We start from the raw sequence: 11,780 nt of genomic DNA, 5'->3' as shown, positions 1-11,780 counted from the left end.
TTTTTGGTCTGAGATTCCACACTAATGAGACACAAGAAAAAGAAGATCTGTGTGGGTTGGTCCAAGGTACTGAGCATCTGCTGATAGAGATGGAAGGCAGAGAGTACCTGAACAACCCAATTGGTCACAGGTTGTTATTATCCCCTCCGTCAAACCCTGTCCTAAATCTCAGAGTTGAGCCTGACTATATTGAAATATGTGACTGGAAGAAGAAACTGCTTGTTCCAACACCTCGGCTGGTCAGAGAAAGATGTAGTTCCAAGGCTTATCTTGGGAATCTGGGGCTACAAGCAAAACATGAACAAGGGAGAAGGGTCTGAGCACAAACAGACTGCAAATCCGCAGCATCAGAGAAGGAAACAAGTTGAGTGCTGTGGCTGCAACTGCAGAGAGCACAGGGTAAATGCCAACTATCAATGGGGAAACTGACATAATCATCCTTCATATACAGAGGTAATCTTTCTAGATACCTACTTTTTTTTCATGTAGAAAATGTCATTAAAAAAATGAATGTATGAGAGCTGTTCTGAAAGTAATTGTTGGTGGTATGGTATTGGAGGTTGAACCTTCCCACCAATATTTCATTACATTTTGCTGCCATGTGAGAGACAGCAGCAGAGGGGCAGGCTGGCAGGATGGTGTCTGACATGAAAGTGCATATGAAGCAAGGTGTGGAACTGAATTCCTCCATGCAGAAAAAATTGCATCCATTGAATTCATTGATGCTTGATGAATGTTTATGGAGACCAAACAGTGGATGTGAGCACAGTGAAGTAGTGGTTGGTGCTTTTCAGCAGTGTTAACAGTGACATGTTGACAATCCATGTTTCAGATGGCCATGCATAGCTGTCATACCACAAAATGAAGAGCATCTCCCTCAGCTCATCCATGTAATCAGCAAATTATGACAGGGAACTGTGTACAGAGCTGAATGTCAGCTTCATTGTGTTGGAAACAATGGTGGCAATGTTGAAATATTGCCAAGGTTGCACCAAGTGGGTCCCACAAATGCTCACAAGGAACAGAAGAACACTGTATACTAGTTTGTCAGAACCTATTCAACCAATATAAGGCCGAAGGTGACTATTTCATGGATTGCATAGTTACCTGTGAGGGGATGTGTCACTACTATAAGTCAGAATCCACAGTCCATGGAGTGGCACTGACACGTGAATTCCCCATAAAAAAATGTTCAAGACGCAGCACTCAGCAGGTAAAGTGATAGGCACTGTCTTTTGGGATAGGAAGGGAGCAATCCTTCTGGATTTCCTTGAACCTGGACAAACCATCAGCTCTGATGGCTACATCACAACACTAAGCTGAAGGCTCGAACTTCCAGAGTCAGGACAGAGAAAAAGATGTATTTTCTCTTGCAGTACAATAATGTCAGGCCCCATTCCTGTTTGAAGATCATGGAGTACATTGCCAATCTTGGCTGAACTGTCCTACCACACCAACCCTATAGGTCAGATTTGGTACCTTCTGGCTTCAGCTCTTCAGGCTGATGAAAGATGGAGTGCATAAGGAACATTTTCCTAGCAATTATGTCGTCATAGCAGCTGCAAAACAGTGGGTCACCTCTACTGGAACAAATTTCTATGAGCCTGGCATGCAGGCTCTTTTTCATTGCTGGTGCATGGCTAATGGTGGTGACTATGTTGAAAAATAGTGTTTTGTAGCTGAGAATTTGCTCAATATCTAATAATGTTACTGTGCTCTTTGTATCTATTGTAGTTTCCACGGAAATAAATAGGAGGCACTACTTTTGGAGCAACCTATGTAAATCAAGTTTCTTTTTTTCAATATATCAAGAAATAGACATTTTAGTGCCTTTGTTCCTGCATTAATGTTATAGTCTGAAAGCCCACAAATTCAGTAGTGGAGGTGGTTTCTTTTGGCAAAATCCTTTGATGCAGAAAGTCATTTTGGCTTAAATTCAATCTTTATCAAATGGTGAATATGGGATTTTATTTTAATATTTCTTACTGAGATTCCTACCATTTCTCAGAGTTCTACCTTTACCTAAACTGCCTTCTTTCCCAGGTATTGTGGACAATTGCTCCTTATCTTGTCACACCTTGAACAAGAACAGATTATGTAACACAAATCAGTACTTTGTCCATCCGGTGATTTGCGCTGACACCACTGTTCATTTTGCAATGATTTTTTAATATCTGTATTTAATAGCTGCACTTTCAGCCGGTATCAACTGCTTAATTTAGGTTGTTGTTTTTTGTTTTGTTTTGTTTTGTTTTGTTTGTTTGTTTGATTCAAGCCTTCTGGAAGGCTTTCATTCACATTAAAGCAGATATAAATGCATCCTCACAATCCTGTGGAAGAAATGCTAGGAGTGAATGATCCACCTGTTTCTCATGCATAATATTACCTTTGAAATCAAAGGTTCCAGTTTAACTTACTTATATATTCAAATCTTTCTTGTCTGATCAATTATACTGCTGCTGCAAGGAAATCATCCATTCTAGAAGTTACAAAAAAGCTGCCCTAGTTTATACAATGAGAAAATTTGACTCTTTTTCTTATGTTTGCTTTTGTTTGATTGTTTTTAAGCATACTAGATGGTACGTCTGCTTTTAACTAACCTGATAATTCCAGAGGGTCTGTTGTTACACTTCTTTGGTTTGACATCCGTTGACGAATATCAGCATGCTGGTCAAGCAGAATCATGGTAACTTGCTGCCATGGACAGGGCCACTGCAGCTGATCATCGTTTCCTCCAGAAATCAAGTGCAAATATATTGCTAAATTAAATGGGTTATCATCAGTACCATTTACATACAAGCCAACCTGAAAAGCGTATCCTTTGCTAGAGTAAAAGGGTGGACTGTATATTTTTCCTTCTGTCCCTGCAGGACTTGTGTTGAGGAGATCCGTGAAGTTTCTGATGTGCCAGACATGGTGAGGACATTGTGTTTCTGACAAGTTGATGTCATCAATAGAGAGACCTCCATTTGATAAGCCAGTTCCTCTCACACCTTGAAACACAACCCGGAATTTACTCGTGACATTCAAGGAGACGTGATGGAGCTGCCAGTAATTCACAGGTGAACCTGAAAACATTGGTAGGGATTTCTAAGTAAGCAGTACAATCAAACATTGTACACATCCACAGAATCTATTCCAATGAAAGAATTTCTGAGCTCCACCAGCACTGAAGTGATGGAACATTTCTCTTGTAGATGTTACTTTTCAGTGCGTGATCATATTTTTTCAGTTTAATTTTTCAACAGATTTGATACAGATAGAAGCTCTTTAATTAGAGTGAAAACAGTGTTAATGTTTCTAAGACTGCTTTTGCTTTTATGCTTTAAGGAGCACTACATTAAAATAGTTGAAAAGTTGTGATAATTAAATGCACAAAGGTGGCTGTCACCTGTGATATTATAAAAAAAAAAACGTTGGCACCAAGTATCTATAACTGAATAACAACGTATCTGAAAGTGAAGAAAAAAAGAAAGAAAAGAAGAAAGAAAAAAAAGATGCAGAGAATTCTGGGACCCTAGCACCGCAAGGTGCTAGCACTGCCGGAAATTTGCTTCCACAGAAGCACTATTCACCCATCAAATGACTGCTACTAAGTTAAAATTAAAGCCAGAGATTTGCAAGACCTACTACATGTGACAAAATCCCAGTGCAAGTCTGATGCCGCCTCTAGACATGCCTGACTAGTAAATCCCACTTGACTCCAAGAGCAGTTTGCACAAAAACAAAGAATTCTGCACAAAGGCCTTTTAAGACAAGTGAAAGTAGGACATTCTTTGTTAATAGTACATGCAGCAAAACAATTCTTTTAGTTGTCTGGCTTATGTTCCCCGGAATGGAAGGCCAGACTTTCAGCTGTATTTCTGGACTAGGCAGTGCCAATCCCAAGCACAGAATTCACTTTCCTAACTGTTCTAAAAACAGCACAATGGATTTCAGATAAGAATCTTAATTTCTCGCTGCTTTTCATTATTGTTGTTATAACTGAGAGGGGAAAAATAAATTCAGAAACAAGAACACCCCACTATCTTCTATTAAATTGACTTCTGCATTAACTAATGTCTGTTTGAACTGCGAACATAATACACAAGACTGGTATTTCTGACTCATGTTCAATGAGATGATGAAAGTATCGAAGTGAAGAAATAAGTGGAAAAAAGAAAAGGATAACAGTCATGAGTAGCAGTTGAGCTTTAAAGAGCAAAAAAAAAAAGATAAAAGAAGCAGACTTTATATCTATTGTGCAAAAGAACCTTCTCAGACTAATTCATTCAATGGACTGAATTATTTGTAGCTGTAATGGAGATCAACTAATAGTTAAATATTTGAGAATATAGTTTAATCTTAAGTGACTTCAGCAATTCTAGTTTAAGTCCATCAGCAGACCTCTGTTGCTCATTCTGTGGGCTCCCAAAGGCTCCATAGGCTCCCAAAGGCACAAAAACTGATTTTTTTCAAAGTACGATACAAATTGTGTCCTGCTGCCCATGTATTTCAGTTCAGCCACTGCAAACTTGCCTTAAAAATTAAGTTGAATTGTGTTTATCTTCTTTTTTTTTTTAATTGAAATTTTTGATATTCCAGGGTACTTTATTTTCCATTTCTTTATTACTTCATTCTTATTTATTTTAATTTATTCTAATGACCAACTTCATCTGTTGCTGTTGATGCCAGCAATTCTACAACACTTAAAATGACTGTTCATGGAATTTTACCTGTTTTGGTAAGAGAACTATCTTGATAATGCAAGAGTTTAATTTGTTGTAATTTAGTATATTATAGGAAAATGGCTGACTGAGGATTCATCAAGTATAGCACCACCAGCAGAAATTCAATTATTTTGTTAGAGAAGAAGATAAAGAATAAAACTAGGAGATTAGTCACTTTGCTACAGTATTTTCCCCCAGTACATTGAAAAGCATAATGAGTAGAGATTAAATCAAAATGCAGCTTTATTTATTCCATACCTTTTATCTCTTCAATTAGTCTCAAAGTACCATTTGGATGGGCATCAGAATACTCCCTGACCCAGACATAGAGCTGGTCACTTTCACTTCCACTATTATAGAAATAGAATTGCAAGCATTGGAAGCCTCTTTTGGGATATAGAATTCTGCTCTCCAGAATAGCTGTGCTTCCTTCTGCTACAGCACTTGTGTTGAAATGCATGAAATAGCCAGAATCTGTCAAAAGTAAATGAGAAGCAAGTGATAAAATATGTATTCTTAACATCATATTTAACAGTTCTAAAAGATACAGTCAAGTTAGGGTCACAGTAAACTAGATCCTATACAAATCTTCAGACTGAGGGCTGTTACCTGTCTGCATTCTTCAGAGGGAGAATTGCTGTTCTCCTTTGACATTTTTTCCTCTTTTGCTTGTCTCTAGCAATTTACATACAATGGGTGCTCTCTTGGAACTGTTCATGCAGTGCTGGTAATTCACGGTTGACATTCTCTTTGGAGGACTGGTGTAAGCTCCTGAACTCACAAGTTTCTTTGACAGCTTCATAAATAATTAGCTACATTCTCTTCAGCCCAGAGCAGAGGAGCTGAGGGGAGGCCTCATGGTGGCCTACAGTTCCTCACAAGGGGAGTGAAGAGGCAGCAGTGATTTGTGCTCTCAGGAAGGGCAGCTGGGGGTTAGGGAGAGGGTCTGAACCAGAGAGCAGTGGAAATGGAACAGGCTACCCAGGGCAGTGGGCACAGCCTCGAGCTGTCACAGTTTAGGGAGCACTTGGACAATGCTCTCAGACACAGCGTTTGAATTTGGGTGGTCCCGTGTGGAGCCAGAAGTTAGATTCGGTGATCTTTGTGGGTCCCTAACAACTCAGGATACCTTATGGTTCTATGATTCTCAACAAATTGTTCGGCTGAGCTCTGGTAATATATGAAATTTCTAAATGCCAGTCTTTTCTAAAGTATTACTGTGCAATTATTCAGAAAATCAGCACTATCTCTGAGGTGCCTGATATTTCTGATGCGTAGTTTAGAACATTTTGCATAATTCTCTTGTGAGGATGTGACATTAAGACTAGTGAAGATCAAAAGAGATAAGAACACTCAACCTTCTCAAATAAGCAGAAAACAGAATGTGTCACTTGGTTTTCCCAAGCATGCAGTTTTATATTGCTTAGTTCAAAAGTTAACTGCGGTTCTTCAACAAATAAACATTGAACAAGGCCAAGAGCAAAGTCAAATGACTTGCCTTTGCAGAAAATACTTCCCAAAGAGATAAGGAGAATGTTTTCCCATACCTTCGCATTCTCCCATGTTAGTGTGATCAGTATTTGGCCCAGCAGGAACGTGAGACAAATGTTGCCAATCACTGTTATCATCTGGACTTTGAATCATGCCACAAATATTTTCAAGTTCAAAACTGCATGTGTCCATGAAGCTTAAGGAGGAGGCTACAATATTAAAAAAAAAAAAGTTCTGAATCTCTGTTACAAAGCACATGTTTAATACAAAATATTCAAAGTCAAGAGCAGAGACACTAAGAAATGCAAACACAGAACAATCAGTGACATCAAACACCATCAACTTTTATATCTATAACATTCAGGAACTCAAAGCATTTGGCAGTTAACACTCACTAGTAAGACATCATCGGGGCAGCTCTGTGCACTTAACAAGCACAGGGAAGGAGGTCTCCAGCACAAGAAAGATGCAAAATGACTGGAGCGGGTCCAGAGGAGGCTACAAAGATGATCAGAGGGCTGGAGTACCTCTCCTATGAAGAAAAGAAGGGGGAGTTGGGCTTGCTTAATCTCGAGAAAAAAAGGCTCTGGGAAAACGTTATTGCAGCCAGAGCTTACAAGCAGGAGGAAAAACAAATTTTTACATGGTCTGATAGTGACAGGACAAGGGCAAATGGCTTTTAACTAAAAGTCAGGAGATCTATGTTAGATGTTGGAAAGAAATTCTATACTCAGAGGATGGTGAGACACTGATACAGCTGCCAGGAAAAGCTGTGGGTGCCCCATCCCTGGAGATGCTCAAGACCAGGTTGGACGGGGCTCTGGGCAGCTGAGCTGGTAGGGAACAGCCCTGCCCATGGCAAGGGGAATTAGAACCAAATAATCTTTAAGGTCCCTTCCAACATTATAAGGTCCCTTCTAATTATATTTTGTTTACAAAAGGAACACTGACACCAGCCCTGACCTACCAAACTTCACACAGCCAAAAGGTCTGAAGATTTCCCATTCATTCCTCTGCTTTCTTTAGGCTTACATCACGTATAGTTCACACATAGTCAGAGCTTTTGAAAAAGTTTCACCAGACCCTCTACTGGAGCACCAACTTTGAAATACAGCACAGCAGCAATTTCACTGCAGTATTTGCTCATTCTGCTTGATTTTCAAAATGCTGAATTGAAAACACATTTGGCAAAGATACATTTGAAACCAGTGGATATCTCACCTCATAAAAACTCTGAAGAACTGGTTTTCATATTAACAAGTCAGAAGTTAACAAAAGAAGTAATAAATCCAGGTTTATGCCTATTCTTAGATTTGTTTCCTGTTGTACTAGATCTGAGCTCTCTGCAACACCAGCCATGACTTGAAAACAACTGTTAATAAAATGCTTTCTGATTATTGCTTCTAAACCTATGTATAAAATATTGAGACAGTTTTAAAAGTTTCATTGCACTAATAAAAAGAACCTTGAGTATCACAAAAATCAACCTCAGTAGCATGCTAAATGCTTCAGTGAGCCTAGCTCAGGGAAGTGTTGTATAATTCATACCTTTTAAGACATGATATTTGTATGATGTTGTAAAAAAACAAGAAAAGATTTTCACAGAAGTTGTTCTATTGACAGTTAGAGAAAATTAAAAAAAAAAAAGAATGTTAGCAAAAAAGTAAGGGAAAAAAGGGGATGATGAAAGAACTCTTTGCAATCAAAGCATAAAGCAAGATATGAAATCAGTTTGTCCAAACGGGAAAGCTGTTAAAAAGTGCTGGCATATAAAACTGAAGGACAAGAAGAGAGAAAAACAAGACCCAATAGCATACAATCTATTTCTTAGATTAAATAGTGAGACAGGAGTGGGGGGTTTTGAACTCCATCTGCACCAAATGCCAGGTAGTTTCTCACTGCTTAATGAAAAGCTAGTGGATGGCAGTATGAGGAGCATGACTGCTGAATCCTAACTTCCAGTGAATGAGGAAACTCATGGCCAGTTATATTAGAAAATATGCTGGAAAGGGAAAATATACTGCAATCTATATTTATTATATGGCCTGGAAAATAGTGCTGAAGAAGAAACCAGAGCAGAACTAAAGTAGCAGTCAGAAATTCTTATGCTGTTAGTTGCTTATTTTGGTTTGGGATTTTATTTTATTTTATTTTTTAAGTTTCCAATTTTAATCATCAATTCCTAACCCCACAGATTTTCAGCAGGAATTCACGTTAAAGCCTTTCTTAAGTTCTGCTCAGCAATAAAAACAGTTTTTTGATACATCTGTGAGGACATCTGCAACCCAAAGCATGTTTGTCATTCTTGGTCCTTCCTCTAACCTGAAAGGGTCAGTCAGCAGCTGAGGGCTGGGACCTGTGAAGCACTTCTTCTGCCTGGTACAGGAGCCACTTGGGCAAACAGTGAATTATCTGACAACCACTTATGGCTCTGCAAATATGATACAGCCCCTGCTATGCCAAGAGACGGAGCAGGGAGTAGGGGAAATTCTGATTGCCCTGTGGTGGGAGTTTCATCACTTATTTCAGCATGAATGGGGTTTATTTTGCTGAGCAAACATGACTGTTGGGTAAGAATAAAGTCAAGAAGTATTTATATACTGCATGAGAATGATGGAAAGTATATAAGATAATGGAGATTAAGATTACCCTGTCTGCTGTTAAAGACATCCTTAGCTTTAAGCACTTACATAAGAGCTAATTGACTGTGTGTCAAATGCTGGAAGTTAAAGCTGCATGTGTGTTCATGTTAGACCCACGTGAAGATAAGTACCTTTATCAGAATCATATACTCATTAAAGACACTGTTTCAATAAACGGGTTTGATTGTTATTTAAAGTATACTTACAATGAGGTTTAAAATGTGATGTAAGATCTTACACTCTACTTGGTATACTGAGGCAGTGAAGTAAAAGTATCATCTGAGTGCCAGGACACATCTGATAGTCACAATTACATAATTATATTCCCCGGGGCCCCTATTTTTACTCAACATTCTAGAATGAATTCCATATGAGCAAAGCAACTGTTTCAATCACTTTGCTAGTAGGCTGGGTTTGAAATGGAAACCAAAAATTTTAAAGGCTCGCATTTTCTTTATAACAGCATCCATCATTTGTTTGCATGAACAAGCTCTGTCTGACAGACTGTATGAGTGCAGAGCAGGTATGAGAGCCACAGCAAAGACACTCAGTTCTGTAGAGTAGCCACTGTGGAATAATGCAGGGGGAGAAACAAAAAGCTTGGTGTAGAAGCACACATTTTAAACAGCCACCCAAGGGATGAACAAAAATCATCTACTGAGCAAAGCTGATTTTTAACTAAAGGTCAAATAAAATTGCATAGAAAGCTCTGCTACACAGCAGTGTTTCTGCAGGAGGGCTATATTATTTCTAGCTGTACCATTTTTTCTGGTGTTTTTAACACAATTCATTTCTCCAAATATATTCACATATATCTTTTTACTTGAGGCTGGATGATAAGATAAGAAGCAAAGAATGTAAAACAAATGGAGAAACTTACAGCAATTGTACAGCTGATTCAGTTTCTGGAGATCATAATCACTGAAATCCATCCTCTGTCCTATTACATCCATGAAGTACGGTATGTTTGTTACGATGGTTGGTTCAGTTCCATTCCTGAAAGCAGTTTTGCTGTAGTGCATCACAGATGTATAGTCATAGGGAACATTCAGAGAGTCTGATGTTTTATCATCGTATTTATTGAAATTATGCTCTCTACCTGAAAAGGAAAAGTAAAAGATTGTTTATTTTCAAAAAGACAACCAATCTTGGAGATACAGGCTTAAAGTAAAAGAGAATCTTTTAGAACCTTAAGTACTTTTTGGTAATCATTTTTGTGTAATTGTTCTATAAAGGTATTTTATTCCTAGCCTAAATTTATTTAGCTGCTTCTTTCAGCCATCAGAACATAACACGATGACTTCTGCTGCATGAAGTCCTTTTTCCTTTCTCCTATCAGAAATCTTTTCACCATGAATCTACTCATAAACTGTGATGGTCTTGTGATACCCCAAAGCGGACATACCATTTCAGTGCTGAAGTTAAGCACCTGCAGGAATGCCTTTTTATTTCTAATCCATATTCTCCGAATTTTCGATTGCTGGTCATTTCTAAGAAGTTTAAATTGGAGTTAGGTAAACATTCAAATTTTAATTTTATAGATATTTTGTGAAGAATCAGTGAAAGGCAGTATTAACTCTAAAGACAGGCAAAGTTATAAATGTTGTAAATGATGATTAGCCAAAATGCAGGAGCTATACTCCAGTCAGCGTAAAAAAGCTGCAGCAGTTTCAAGTGGCTAATGATAGCATAACTTGTTATTAAGAAGTCAGCAAAGTATAATGGAAATCAAAGACTCTAAGTCATTTTCTGCAATATATACTTGTGTGTGCACCTGGCTACTGATCAGAACTAAATACGGATGCATAAGATTTAATTACTGTCTGGTGCTGAGTGTGTACCTGCACCAGGCCAGTACCATGTCTGGGCACACACTCTTGTTTTCAAACTGTGTAGGGACTATGGAGGATTACAGTATGCTGAAGAAGCAGACATCGATCCCAACTCTGAGGAACCCTCTGCCACAGTCAGGCTTGTGACAAATATGCCAGTGTTTGCACTTGGAAGCCATGTTGCCACAATAATAGCTTGTGTGATGGGGACACCAAAAGAGGTCTCTGGCCTGTGAGCCCTCTCTCAGGAGAAAGATCTTCCCTTCAGATTTTCTGCTGGCTTTGGTTGCACTGGGTTTTGTAGGGTGGGATTATTTTTAATTACTTTTACAGGCTCCCATAGTAATTAGTGAGTTTAGTGTATTCATTAAAACAAACCAAGTTACTCTTTTCTGTTGCTGGGCTGTGCAGTACTTAGCACGACAGGAGTCAGATCTCCAGTTAAGCCTCTAGGAACTGCTGTGACATGAGTAATAATGACAAAGACAACAAACAAGGCTGTCCATCCCAAACAGATGCCACTTGATGTTTTGTTTATTGATATGGTGAACTTGAATTTATTTCAAGGTGAAGGAATCTTTGAGCGATGGGAGTATGTCTGAAAGAGATGTTCCCTACCCAAAACATGTCATACCAGAGCCCGAGTGAGAAATCAGGAGAGTGACTGACCGGTCTGAATCCTGTCCCAGATGATGGACACGTAGTCATCTCGATCAGACCGTGACTGCTCATGCCAGAAGCCCAGCGCATGAAGGAATTCGTGCTCAACTGTTGCAATCCTGTCACAGTTGGCTCCAATGGAGAGCTGCTGCAAGCCCTGCTTCCGGTTTCCCACTGAGGACCAGCAACTAATATGGAAATAAGATTGGAAGACAAATCTGTGAAGTACATGCCCCCGCCATGCCATGATAAATCCAGAATGAGCCTGTTCAACAGGCCTTTCTTTGAGCACTAGAGATACATTCTGCTATGAGTGTTTTTTCATTGATCTGCTCATTATTGGATCCTTTCCTCCCATATGAAACTCTGCTTCAGTGAGTAAGCAGTTCTCCCACTCCAGATAGATTTTTTTTTAACGGGTTTTCTTTAGCAGAAAAAAAGTTGAA

General features: G+C 38.9%; 1 protein-coding gene across 1 annotated transcript; it reads right to left on the bottom strand.

Moving 5' to 3' along the window:
• Positions 1–2,595: 2,595 nt before the first annotated feature.
• Positions 2,596–11,596, bottom strand: LOC100545010 (meprin A subunit beta). Its single transcript, XM_010708886.2, has 5 exons — positions 11,344–11,596; positions 9,723–9,941; positions 6,257–6,409; positions 4,968–5,183; positions 2,596–3,068 (listed from the first exon to the last, which is right to left on the bottom strand). Exons 1-5 carry the CDS (start codon positions 11,579–11,581, stop codon positions 2,596–2,598), a joined length of 1,299 nt encoding a protein of 432 aa, XP_010707188.1. The 5' UTR covers positions 11,582–11,596.
• Positions 11,597–11,780: the final 184 nt, after the last annotated feature.

The sequence above is a fragment of the Meleagris gallopavo genome, chromosome 3 (assembly GCF_000146605.3).
Source record: "Meleagris gallopavo isolate NT-WF06-2002-E0010 breed Aviagen turkey brand Nicholas breeding stock chromosome 3, Turkey_5.1, whole genome shotgun sequence".
Lineage (NCBI taxonomy): Eukaryota > Metazoa > Chordata > Aves > Galliformes > Phasianidae > Meleagris > Meleagris gallopavo.
This window is presented reverse-complemented; position numbering and strand designations above follow the sequence as displayed.

Coding starts and splice junctions, on each gene's coding strand:
- LOC100545010 (XM_010708886.2), bottom strand. CDS start 11,581: ATGGCATGGCGGGGGCATGTACTTCACAGATTTGTCTTCCAATCTTAT. Junction 9,942..11,343: donor CTGGGACAGGATTCAGACCG/GTCAGTCACTCT, acceptor TTTCCTTTTCAG/GTAGAGAGCATAATTTCAAT. Junction 3,069..4,967: donor ACTAATTGAAGAGATAAAAG/GTATGGAATAAA, acceptor CAATGTTTTCAG/GTTCACCTGTGAATTACTGG.